The sequence below is a fragment of the Crassostrea angulata genome, chromosome 3 (genome assembly GCF_025612915.1).
Source record: "Crassostrea angulata isolate pt1a10 chromosome 3, ASM2561291v2, whole genome shotgun sequence".
Taxonomy (NCBI): domain Eukaryota; kingdom Metazoa; phylum Mollusca; class Bivalvia; order Ostreida; family Ostreidae; genus Magallana; species Magallana angulata.
The window spans coordinates 21,425,237-21,438,594 of record NC_069113.1 but is presented as its reverse complement, the minus strand read 5'-3'; the positions used below and the strand labels follow the sequence as shown (position 1 = coordinate 21,438,594).

General features: G+C 32.7%; 1 protein-coding gene across 3 annotated transcripts in view; it reads left to right on the top strand.

Annotated features, from left to right (window-relative positions):
* LOC128176313 (protein unc-79 homolog) overlaps nt 1-13,358 on the top strand; it is a 35,641-nt gene that overhangs the window by 9,686 nt on the left and 12,597 nt on the right. For 2 of the 3 annotated variants that reach the window (XM_052842568.1, XM_052842567.1), the window contains exons 18-27: nt 117-419; nt 604-901; nt 1,073-1,191; nt 1,416-1,564; nt 1,706-1,863; nt 2,435-2,616; nt 2,927-3,128; nt 6,895-7,068; nt 10,144-10,185; nt 12,852-12,965. In XM_052842568.1, coding sequence (XP_052698528.1) covers nt 117-419; nt 604-901; nt 1,073-1,191; nt 1,416-1,564; nt 1,706-1,863; nt 2,435-2,616; nt 2,927-3,128; nt 6,895-7,068; nt 10,144-10,185; nt 12,852-12,965 — 1,741 coding nt within the window. The remainder of the gene's footprint in view (nt 1-116; nt 420-603; nt 902-1,072; nt 1,192-1,415; nt 1,565-1,705; nt 1,864-2,434; nt 2,617-2,926; nt 3,129-6,894; nt 7,069-10,143; nt 10,186-12,851; nt 12,966-13,358) is intronic. The other variant, XM_052842569.1, reaches the window with a different exon arrangement.

Here is a 13,358-nt window from a genome sequence, read left to right as displayed (position 1 = left end):
CTGCTTGTACATGTATCTGTATTTTATTTTTTTTCATTTTCTGAAATTTTTATGAATTTTTTCCTATATTTCTCAATACTTTTCAATGGAGATAGATACTTCTTACTATCTTACAGATATTGTCAACACTGGATATCTACTTACCAATACACATGCTGCTGAGCATGTTTATCTCTGGGGTACAAAACATGACAGAACTCTTAAAACAGCAGAAGACAGCAGAGCCACAGTCCACTACAGAGGACCCCAAGCCTGCCCAGCATCAGTCCATCCCTCGTCACTCCCCAGAGGAGGAGTGCCCCCCTCCCCTCAGTCCGGTCAAGACCCATGTCATTGTGGAGGCTTTTGAGATTTATGACCGTGAAACAGAACTGGTGCTGCCGTGTTACATCATGATGCTGGACCTGATTTTGAAACAGGTTTACGATCAACCCTTATATTTTTTTAATGTACCGGTACTTGTTCGGATAGATTAAAAGCTGGATTTTTGATTACAGTTCTCAAATTGTTACACCTATCACAGTAATTAACAGTACTTCAACTTATTGAAAGTTTTTGTGTACGTGATGCACTGTGAATAAATGAAATATGGATATTTTTCAGTTGGAGCTGCAGAACTTTCCTAAATACCTAGGTCTGTACAACGAGACAAGTCGACAAATCATGCAGCTTCTAAGCCTGATGCTAGGGACCCCTTGGGATGGCACACACATCTGTTCAGACGAACAGCAGGCCAACAGCTGTATGTTCTGTCAGAACACCGCCCTGTGGCACCAGGTCACCTCACAGGTCATGCAGAACTTCTGTCCCCTCAGTCAGGTCAAGATCCCCACTAAGGAAATCCCACGGGTCGACGAATCCAAGAGGATGTCTGCAACGCCCACTTGCATGTCTAGGAAAGGTGTGATAGAGAAAATAAATTTGTATGAGTAATCATGTGTTCAAAGACTGATCAAGTGCTCAGAGATAACGCAGTAACTGGCTATCATCTTACAGTTTTAAATTCATTTTAATACAGAAAAAATGTCGGACACATAAATGTACAGTTATTTTGTATAATTGTACTATTTAGGCTCAATGACATCGAATGATGACCCAGAAAGTACAGCAGAGGAGAGAGAGAAGGAGGTTCCAGGGTTTGAGATGACTAACATGCCGCTACATCTGCAGCTCTATCATTCATTCTTACAGGTATGGAATCAATTCTCAATATTACATGTAATTATTAAATTTCAGATGTTACGCATGGTGTAAATTCTCTGTTAAATTGTAGGTGTTAACATGTATGGTTACTGTTTAATTAAATTTATTTATTGAAGGAAGTGATGATGGGAGAGATATAAACTAAATTCAAATGACTTTTAAGTACATGTATAAACATTTTGTGAGTTCATATTTTCACTCTCTTTACATAGGAGCTTGGAACTATTACAGACACAGATGCAGCGTTTGCACTGTTAACCTCAATGAAGTATCTTATTCTGAATGGAGAGTGTTTAAACTACACAGTGACACAGTTCCCTGACTATGTCAAATTCTCACTCAGCAAGTACTTGATTCCAAAGTAAGTACATCAAGTTAATTTTGCTTTAAGTTATGTTCAACCTTAATCATATACATTTCTTTGCTGTTTTGTTGTATTATGTACATGTACTAAGTGCAGTGATAATAAGAAATTTATATACATGTGTTGATGTTGATTCAGCCTGTGGAAGCTGTTGAAGGCCAAACAGTCCCAGCTGGCCTATGTGGCCGTCCCCCTCATGTTACACTGCCTCACTCTGCCCACTGGCTCTGACATCTTCTGGAAGCTGGTTGAAGAGGACTTCACCAACGAGGAGTGGAAGATCCGATTTGCTGCTGGTAATGCTGTGTGTGATAGCCTTCAAGCTCTGTAAATGTATCTCTTTTCATATAAAGCTGTACATGTTCTGTATTGAATGTTCGAGGTAGAAAGCAGCTTCTGCTTACTGTAGATGTCTTATTTTACGCAAGTTCTTAATTCAGCGATTCAACAGTTTAGCATTAAATCACAAGAATATAAAATCGCAAATGCCGAATTTTTATCATGATTCCAAATAGTTTACAACTGTCCGAAAAATTAAAGCGAGATTTTAAAATCAGCGAGATGTGCTTCTCGCGATTTTACACTGAATTCCTTGCGTTTAATTAGGAATTTACAGTAATTAAGATATAAACAGGTAAACATAGAAATGAGCCAAATTAAATCTGGGCTAACCTGTAACAAAAAATTTCCTTCAAATATAGAGGATCCTTTTAAAACTATTGAAGTTTTATATCTGTACATACTAGTGAATCTTATAGTTATAGGATAGGATAAGATTGTGTGTTAATGATTTCAGACAAGGAGCTATTTTCACTAAAACAATAGTGTCTAGAATGTTATATAAATGAAACAAGTTCTGCTTCACAGTGGAAAAGGTGACAGTGCTGGCCAGATTCCTGGAGACGGATGGACTACAGAACAATCAGGTTATTCAGACCGCTCTGGCACATGCCTTCTGTCTCCTGATTGGCTCAGTGGAGGACATCAACGCAGCTGTGGCACAGAGGGCCACCCAGTACCTAGAGACCATCAAATATGCTGCCATCAAGGTCTTTTTTATTCTAGTATTTTTGTTGCAGTACACCATAATTCATTTTCATTGGAAATAAAAATGATAGGCATTTTTTATAAGGTCAATTAAGTCATGTACCATTAACACATTTCAATGTTGCATTTTTTTTTTTATTTTGTTGAAGAAAAATATTGATGTTGATACATGATACAAAGTTATCTCACATCTTCATATGCATGTAAAAATTAGTAATGTTTCATCCTATTGTCTTACCTAAAAAAAAAAAAAGCCTAACCTACATGTATACATCTGCCGCCATTCTGATAAAATATCCATTCATATTTCAGTGTCTGTGTAAATGCCTAGAGTTCCAGTTTGACCATGTGATCAGTGACAGGATCATGATCCTTCAGAGGCTGCATCTCATGTCCAACATCCTGAAGGATCAGGACATCCTGAACTGGGAGTTCTTCCTGGCGCGGTTTGATGCCCTCTCCCTCGAGGCGCAGATAGATCTGGAAAACAGTGGTGAAATAGCTTGTCTTACAGGTTATAATGATTACAACAAACTCCCAGGAAATGGTCTGGTTTAAAAGTTTGTAGTGCTCACTGATGACGTGCTGTTTTTCTTCTAAATGGTGTGCCTTCTTTTCTGGAAATCTTGTATCCATTTAGAATGTAAAACAAAAAACAAAAAAAAAGAATTTAGTCTTTGGTGTTTGGCTGTTTTTATTGAACATTCTGAAATCTTCAAATCTTCAAGGAATGAGTTTCTATGTCTAATGGTGAATGATTAGAAATACTAATATGAACTTCAAGTTAGTTTGCATGCATGATGACCAAGAAATGACATTAACTTTACTAATCTGCCAGTATAATTTCTGTATTGATGCTGATGAAGAAACCCACAATTTGGATGGAATGTTTAAATCTGCTTAATACACAGTCGCTGAATATTTTGTTAACTTTGCTAAAGCTTTACTGATTTTCCATGAATTAATTTTGCATTTTCTTACTTACATGCATGTGCATTGCAAGATTACTTATTCACCACAATGATAATATACCGGTATTATATCTGCACTAAGTTCAAAATAATAGTCATACATGCACATGTTTTTCTTAGAAAAATTGAATGTATCGATAAGAAATGTAGAAATCAAAATTATGAGCTTGTGCACTGCACTTAAATTAACTACTGGTCAGGTATACACCTATAAGGTTTGAAGTTTTCAGAATGTCCAAAACACTGCACATATATCCATTTCTTGTGATTTGTTGTGGTTAGGTGAAATCTCAACACTGATCCTTTTGGCCTGATGGTTCTGTTTTTGGAAAAAAATATTGTTGACTTCAGGAGTTATTGACTCGGTCAATAATACAATATCTCTATTCATACAATTAAAGATAGCGTGGACTGGAGATGTACTTGAGCTGAAATTAAAAAAAAATTGACTACACATATTTTTTCATCTATCAAGGGAATGCATGATAGTATGTACAAATTAAGCTCAAAATAATGTTATCATCTTAAAGTTTTTGTCTGTTCTTAAAGCTATAATATATATGTAAATTGAAATTAAAAGAATTTAAGTATTGTATTAAGGCATTTTTATAAAATTAAGCATGTTTGTCCTTCTAAACTTATGTTAAACAAATCAGAAGGTTAAACCAACCTTTTTTTATACACATCAACCAATGTTTATTTAAATGCTATCTCATTCCAGAATCATTGATGTTTAACAGTGTGAAATATAAAGACTAAAAGATTAATACTTATTTTCTAACTTTAAAGATAAATCATATGATACAAACTATACCTGATATTGAAGTAATCTAACAATGCGGCACTGGGCATGGCTATTAAGAAAGATTCCTATAAGTTTCTATCTGAGTGAATATCTTAACCGTATTGCTCTATTAACCAAACAATAATATTAAACGGGTATTATATGAAGCATTGTATCTATGCATTAAAATTATGTGGTTGGGGGGTGGATATGAACATTTTTTCTCAAGATAGTGCTGAATAAGATTGAACCTTGCCAATACATATTACTTTGGTTATATAGAGGTTTTTGAATGTTTAAAACAGACTGAGATTGAATATTCCTAAAAGCTAAAGAATATAATAATGCAAAAGTCATGTTTAGTCAGTGTTGAGATTTCATTTATTATATGAGTTATAAATAAAACATAAACTATTTTGTGATATTACTATAACAGTTTATTTTATGTTGCAGCAGATAGTTAATCTGAAAAGTTGGAACAAATAATCAATGATAATGTTAATTTATAAATGTTACAAACTAACAACAATAATATTCAATATAACAAAACCTGATGACAATTGAAAACAGTGGGGCATAGAGGCTGTGTGCTGTAGCATGAATTAAAGGTATACTCAGTCTGGTAGATAATCTAATGATCTTTTGCTGATGGTAGAATTTAAAACTCTTTATAGCTTGCCTAGTGTTGTTCTTAGTTGTAAAACTATGAAACTGTATCATCTCCTTAGCTAATCTTATCCAATGATCTAAGGCTTGTGTATGAGTTTTCTGATCAAAATTTGGATCCTGAATCTGTATCCCCCCATTCCTTTATATATATAGTTGCAAAATGGAGAGAATTAATGGGGAGGGGATATTGTTAGGTATTCTCTTAAACAGTTTTATGGTACTTATGATTAATGTTGCAGTCTTTAATAATTCTGGTACTGGTATTTGGAATGCACATACTGCTAAGGAGGCAAAACTTTTAAGATATATTATTAGTTTCAAAACAATTCCCACCTGCTTATACTGTAGAGGCAAAATTTGATCATGTATCTTCCAAAGTTTCTGTGATTTACCTTTTCAAGCTGCGCATTTTACAATGAAATGGTTACGATCTGATTTTTTTTTAAATATCTTGCAAGCTTGGGATTGAACTCAATCCATGTGCTTATTGGATAAACAATATACATGAATACTCTCAATTGTGAGGTATAAGATTCCTTATGCCCATTGAATGTAGATGTACAAGGCCTATTTTTCAGTTTATGGAGTACATGTATTTAGGACTGGTGAGCAGCGTGGTCCTTTGCTTTTAGAATTTGATGTTCCTGATGACTGAATCATAACACCAGGTCATGCACACAATGACGTTCAATCCTCTCTTAATTCTGATAACCAAATTTCAGAAGAGTTTATTTCGCATTGTTTTGAAATTAAAGTACCGGTATTGGGTATATCTATAGGTCATCCTTGAAGATCTCTATCTGCTAATGTAAAGAGGAAGAATTCATCTAAATATCATAATTTCTTAATATTTTTATAGACTTAAAAGTTTCAATTCAACCTTTTAGTTTTATAACTTCAGTTCTTATTTCATACGTTTTCTTGAATTCCTGTAATGTTCAACTTAGACCCCATCTATTTTCTTTGCATGGTGAATGAATTGATTGCATGTTCTTTGTTTTTCCTTGTACAAAAATACATTAGACTATGTATAATTATCATAAGAAGTCTTAGTTAGGACCTTGATTTTACATTATTTATCCAATGTTTTTAATGTTTTATGCAAAACTTTCATTCTGATTTTTTCAAACCCATTAGTTATAATTTTGAAATGTTCCTTTAAAATCCACTCATTTGATTCTTGAATTTTCCCTTACATTAATTGACTCAAGTAAATGTTTATTTTTTAAAAGTCCCAAGTCATTTTTCTGTACATTATGATATGTTGTTAGAGTATGCTCCCTTTACTGATCCCCATCATTTAATGAAAGATTAATAAAGAACATAAAAAAATCATTGCATGAAGACTGTTTGAAATGGTTATGTGATGAATCTAATATTGCTAACCAGAAATGTTAATTTTTTCACTAGTTAATAATTCTGGAGTAACTCTTATAGAGACCAAAAATTTTGAAAATTTCGAAAATGTATTAATATTAAGAACATAAATGTAATTTTTTGCTGTTGAAATGTTGCCTGCATGCAAAGAGACAAATTTTTATGTATGCAGCAGCTCTTTTAAATGCAGATAAATTATCGATGTTTTTTTCCTATGGATGTTTGTAAAAAATTGAAAAGATTAAAAGAAATAAATTAGTGCCTTGATCAGCTTTATATCTCCAAGATTTTAGGATATAGATATATTTGGTATCCATATATAATGTACGTTACATCACATTTATTTCCAAAATAACTTATATCAAAATTATGGCATGTCCATTAGTTTTATAACCATCAGAAAAAGCCTTACAAAGCCTCTAAAATTTGTGAAAATTAATATTTTATTAAAATAATAATTATAGATGTACAACTTTCAGATCTGACCAGCAGCGACAGGGACAGTGAGCACTTCCTGAGGAAGTTGAACCGGGCCAGGTTTGCCTTGGCCCGGACGGACAGCATTAGGTCCGTCAGTAGCAGTGCAAAGCCACCCTATAGGAGAGCTGTGTCGGTACCCATGCACTTACTGACGAAGACTACTCCACCAAAAGGTACTCATTATACTGGTACTAATGATCAAAAACTGCTTGCAAAGTGCTTCAAAATTACTACTGTAACAGTGAAAACTTTTATTTCTTCTTTGTTGTAAGCTGGTAACCTGATGAAAAAGATGTACACCTGAATGCATTATACTTTTCAGGATATAAGCTTTATTAAATGTGAACCAATGATTTTTTTAACAATGAAATTCATTGGGATTATATTATTTACGATATACGTAATTAATTAGGGCCCCGCAAGGATTTGCGGGTGCCCTATAGTAATCACTCTGTCCATCCGTCCTTCTGTCCGTCCGTCTGTCACTCTTCCGTCCACAAATTTTCTGTTTTTTTCTAATAACTTTTTTCATGGTTGCCCAATCAATTTCAAATTTGGTATGGTAGTTCAGTAGGCAGAAATACATATTTTGATGCTAAGTTTGATTCTCTATGTCTTCTGGTTTGGAGCTGGGGTGGTGGGGTAGATTCCTTAACTATGCATAATAATAATGGGCAAAGAGAGATAACTCCTGAGAATGTTACCATTGTATACTTGGAAGGCTGTGCAATATTTGTCCTTTGGGATTAATTAACCTTCCACAGGAAGAAAATCCTAAGCTTTACCTTTATCTGTCACATTGAGATTAATTACTGCACTGCCTGCATGTGTCTGCAAATGATCTTTGTTTTGAAGTTAAGGTCAATTTTGAATGATGTGTAGTATTGTGTACATTCTTTGAAATATGGATTTAAAATGTATAATATTCATACTTTATTTTGGTTAAGATATACCGTACACAATGATTTATGATAATTTTATTGAATTCTAAAATCAAGATATATATTAAGATATCCTTTTTCACTATTTTATTTTTTAATTATTAATTTTATTTCTTTCTGCCTTTATGCTGTTAATTTAATCAGATAATAACCCCATTCTGTCATTTCTGAAAAAAAATCTTATTGTAAATTTAGAAGAAAAGGATGAGAGAGCAGAACAATTAATCCCCTGGGATTAATTATCTTGCCTGCTGCAGAAAATTTAGAGGCTTATCCCTATCTGTCATATGAAGATTAATGAACACCTTTGTCTGCAACTGATGTTTGTTTTGAAGTTGAGGTCAACCCTGGGTGATACAATGTATTTGCATTCACTGAAGGCTTGCATTTTATAAAACACCTGTTTAAATCCTTTTTAAATGTATATTTAATTTATTTTTTTTATAAGACATGAGGTTATCCCTGTTTTATGCAGATACAAGGTTACTATTTAGAGTTTTTGGACATTCAAGAATTATCTTGAAAAAATACAGTTGTTACTTATAATTTTCATATTTTTTTTTTTACCACCTTATATATATTGCAGTTCTTTACATCTTATGCCGGGCATTTATTTTTCATCATTGTTAATATAAAGAGGATGGAATTCAAAGTTTTCTTCACTTCTCTATATTAATTGTCATAGCGGGGCCCTTCCTGACTGGTCAGTTTTCTAGTTTTATTCGTATCTGAATATTAAGCAAAAGAAGTAATGAGGATGAAATGACATACTGGTAAAGTCTGTTATAGAGCTGTCCAAGGGATTAGTAGTGGATTTACTTCAATATGTCTGTAATCGTTTCATCTTTATAGTGAATAATATATACTGGTAATATTAAGTATGGCATATCGCAATAGACATATTTTCTTTCACTTGCCTACTATTTGTGCATATTGAAGTGTGGAACAAATACCTTCTTTGGAAACATATATAATAAAAAAAAAACGAATGGTGAATTGAACAATTTATGTGGAAATGAATTCAATCAATTTGAAACAATTTCATTAATTGGTATTGCTAAGTTTAAAAACTTTAAAACAATTTGTTGTAAATGATCAATGTAAATTTTGTTATATTTTACCCCTAAAGGACTTAATCAATTTGCTATATCTGTAAATCTGTTATAAACAAGTTATAATTGTAAAATATTGCAAGAAATTTGCCCAGGGATTCCATGAAACTTTGCTTAATCCTAGAATTTGCTTTATCCATGTAAGTACTAAACAAGTTTTACTGAACTAGCTTGTGTATTCCAGCTGGCATTTTAGGCAAGCTTGTGAATATTTTGATATACTATCGTAAATCTCTATGATATATTCTTTGGCAGCTATTACACATGTATATTTAATTTGACTAGTTTTGTGTACAAAAAATGTATTCAAATGGGAAATGTCAAAGTTTTTTAACAAATGTAAAAAAAAAAAAATCAAAAAAATCAATGTTATATTCACCTAGTAAGTCATGCGCAGGTGAATATGAATAAGAAGTTTTGTATTTTCTATATTGTTGGATATCAGTCGTTCAGAGAGTACATTTCTCATTTGCTATGATTGGTTATCAGTATTCCTGTCGTCCAATAAATTATCTCATTTCTTAATGTGTTTGATATTTGCCCTCAAACAAAAAGGTGATGAGGTTTTTTTTCCACTTGAAAACACTCAATTTTATTGATCGATGCTGAATCATAAATTAAAAAACAGATGTGGGCATGTGTGCCAGTTATAATTGTTAAGTTAAATTGTTTTCCTGTTTTATATTAACAATTAATATACTTACATTTAATACCATGTGTGTATTAGAATACTTAATAGCTAAATCTGTGTCAAATACTAACTGGTAAAGAGTTGTTCAAGTTCCCGATCATTTTGTATTGACTGCAGTTACTATATATATACTCATATGAATACTGTATACAGGGCAATTTTTGCCCCTTGTTATTTTCTTCATTCCTCACTTGCAAATGATTTTGCCCTGTCTCAAATTTGCCCAGACATAGTTGTGTTTAAAGATAGATTTTTTAACACATTGGAATTCACCCATTCTTAAATTCGCTTAAATTCGATCGCCCTCTGATAACAAGGGCAAAAGAGGCAAAAATGTAAAACGGGGGCAAATATTTTCCTGTATACATTATGTACAGCATACTTTCATTACATTATCTTATTATTGAAGGGGAAAGATGTTATAGCTATACGTGTAATTGTTTATTAGTTTAGATTGATCCTTGTTTTCTACTTTATTTCCAAGACTTGTGACCTTATTTGCAGAGACTCGTAGTAAATGGAAGCTGCTTATGTATAAGGTCCTCCGTAAGTTTAACACCCTGCAGGTTTTTTTTTTTACTAAAGCTTTTGGTTATGTCCAAATTTTTATAGCTTTACAAAAATTTGACCAAGAAAATTCTTATCACCACAACTGCATGATTTGTCTTTCCAGTGCAGGCATATTTTCCAAAGTATTTTACTACTGTGGTTTCATTAATTTTCGTGGGTATCAATTTTCGTGGATTTTCTAAAAACCACGGTTTCAAGGATACGTAATTCGTGGCCAATGATCCTTACAATACAAAATGTTGAAGAAATTGCACTTCAATGAACATTTATTTTCGTGGATAAACTTAACAACGAAATCCACGAAAATTGGTATTCAATGAATATTGATGAAACCACAGTATGTGTGTTAAAGTATTTGTAAAATGTATGATACATGTAGCATGTTTACCATGATCTTTACATTTCTGTGGAACAGTGTTTTGATCACTACTGCATTTGCAGCAATGATATAGTTTATCAGTTAGGTATAAAGTGATTCTGATTTTTTTTCAATTGGATTCATTCATGATTGGTCAATTGGTTTTTTTTTTACTCTTTTACTCATACATGCTGAATTAACACTGATGCATGAAAGTATAAAACAAAACTTCTGTTGAAATACAACTTAAACAGTTACAATTTTTTTTTAAAGATTTTTGTCTGGGTCTTCTGTGCCCCACCTATTTTCACATATACTGCTGTGTTTTAACTGAACAGTTCTTAGGCAGACAGTGCAAGCTTATTATTATTAAACATACAATCCAATAACTTAAGGTTAGAATGAGTAAGAAATTTTGAATTTGAGGAATACCTACATGTTGTGTTGGTTTTGTTTATCCCTTCCTGTCATCAAAGCTTTTTAATCTACAGGTATACTCTTAAACTGACAAGGTAAATAAAATATCTCTGAAATTCAAACTTCAGTTCATATCGCTTTGTTATTTCACCTTTTCTGATCAGGAATTCACTGTTGAACATGCAGATCTTGCTTATTTTTTAAAAATATTTGACTCCCTTCAAACAAGACATTACAGAGATATTCAGTTTTTGGGAGTTGATTTTGATCAACTCTCCTATGCAGTTACTCTGGCAAACCAAAAGTGAAACAGTGTTTGGACCTAAGCACAAAACATCACCGCTGACAAGACGTAGTTCTTGAAAAAAAAAAATAAAAAAAAATCGGTGTAATGTATGCTGGAGCATTGTTTTTCAAGGAAACTTATCTATAAACACTTTGAAAATAGTCAGATTTTATATACATTTTGTAATACCAACAATTTAGATATTTTTGTAGTCTCATGTATTCCTACGCCAGAGTTTAATGAGTTTAATACAGTCTTGTTCAACCAAACGCTCGGCTGTCTCCGTAAATCTCCGACAAGCAGAGAGGCTCTCTTGCTTGGCTGAGATTAACGGAGAAAGCTGAGCGTATAGTTGAACGAGACTGTATTAAGAGTTTGATGTCGATAGTGCTTGAATCCATACAATTTTTAGATTACTAATACATAGTTTGAAATCTATCTTTAAATATTACACATGATTCATATGGAGTTTCTTGAAATTCTTGCCGGAAAAGTTTAATAATTTATATTATAAAAAAGTGCGTAATTCAAAACAGACTAGAAAATTTTAGTAATTAGATAAGTTGATTTTTAAATAAATGATAATTGATAAAATCAACTCCAGTCAGTACTTCAGTACTTTGATTACCGTTTAATTTTGTTGTCTTGAGACCCATTTCCATGACAATCATCAAATTAATCATACTAGGCAGGCCATGACACATAACAAGTAAATGACATTGATTGCTATATAGGTAAAAGGGAAAGGGAATAATGTCATTTGAGAGTCATTATCTATCGATCGATCAATCTATCTATCTATCTATCTATCTATCTATCTTTCATTGGGTAAAATATTGTCCAATGAATATCTGAGGAACTAGGTGACACTTTTTTTAAAACACATTTATCAAAAACACATATACTTCTTGATGTAAATATGATTCAAGCACTTCAGTTCAACCTATGAGAGAATCTAATATTTATATTACATGTAAAACCCTTCATCTAAAGTAGAAAGTAGTTCAAATGAGTAGTATTCAGTAGAAAAGATGAACCCTGTAGCCTCATATGGTACATGTACGTAGTTTTGATACTTTGCTGGTGTGCAAAAATTAAGTTTGAACAAGAGTGCTATATTGAATAAGTTCCTGATGAACTGTTCTAGAACAGTAGCGTTTGAGTTGAACTTGCTTGACTTGAGTGTCTATGCTGATAATATAAACTGGTCAGCCAAAAGTTTGGACTTGGTTCGAAATCATTCAAAGGGAACCCAGCTGGTGTGTTGTGTGTTAGCTTTGATTTTGCCAATTTCTGTGCATATGTTTTCAGTTAAGTAAGAGGCATACCTATTCATGTACTTAAATCAATTACATGTACAGTGTATTATCCAATGTAGTACCTCTTTTAATTACTTTATTCTTTTAACACTGTGTTTCATATAGCTTTTTTTGGTGTCAACTTTGTGTCTTATTTATTCATGTATCTTTGTTTCCTCGCATTCATTTAGTTTTGGTTTCTCGCATTTACCTTATGCACAGAGATGTTTTGTTGCCCGGTGGATATGCCTTTTGAAACTTACAAAATACCTCTTTGTTTCAGTGGAACAAGCCAAGGAAAAGGCCTGCATAAGACAGCAGTCCGCCCCTCACTTTAACTTGGGCAGACGTATGACCACCAGGATGCAGTTTGGGGCATTTAGCAACATCTTTCCAGGTTTGAGACCCGGCCACTATTTTCTATGTTGATGATGCTTGGTAGTTTATCTGATTTCCAGTTTGACTAAGCTGGCAATAATCAAACATAAAATAAATCTGTTGACCATTATTGTCAAGTAATTTCCTGAATAAATTTGGCGATAGAAATAAGGTTTATCTTCGTCAAATCAAAGAGATATTTTTATAATTTGAAATGTTGATTTTACAGCATGTTAAAAGAGGATACAATGATAATTCATTACTGTGATTAAACTTGATTTTTCTTAGGGTTGCTATTTTTGAATGGAATTTAAGGGCTTTATCCCAACCACAAAAAATTGGTTTATATTAATTTGTTGTTTTTAAAGTCATCGATTCATAAATAAAATAGAACAAAGTTCAAATTTTGTGC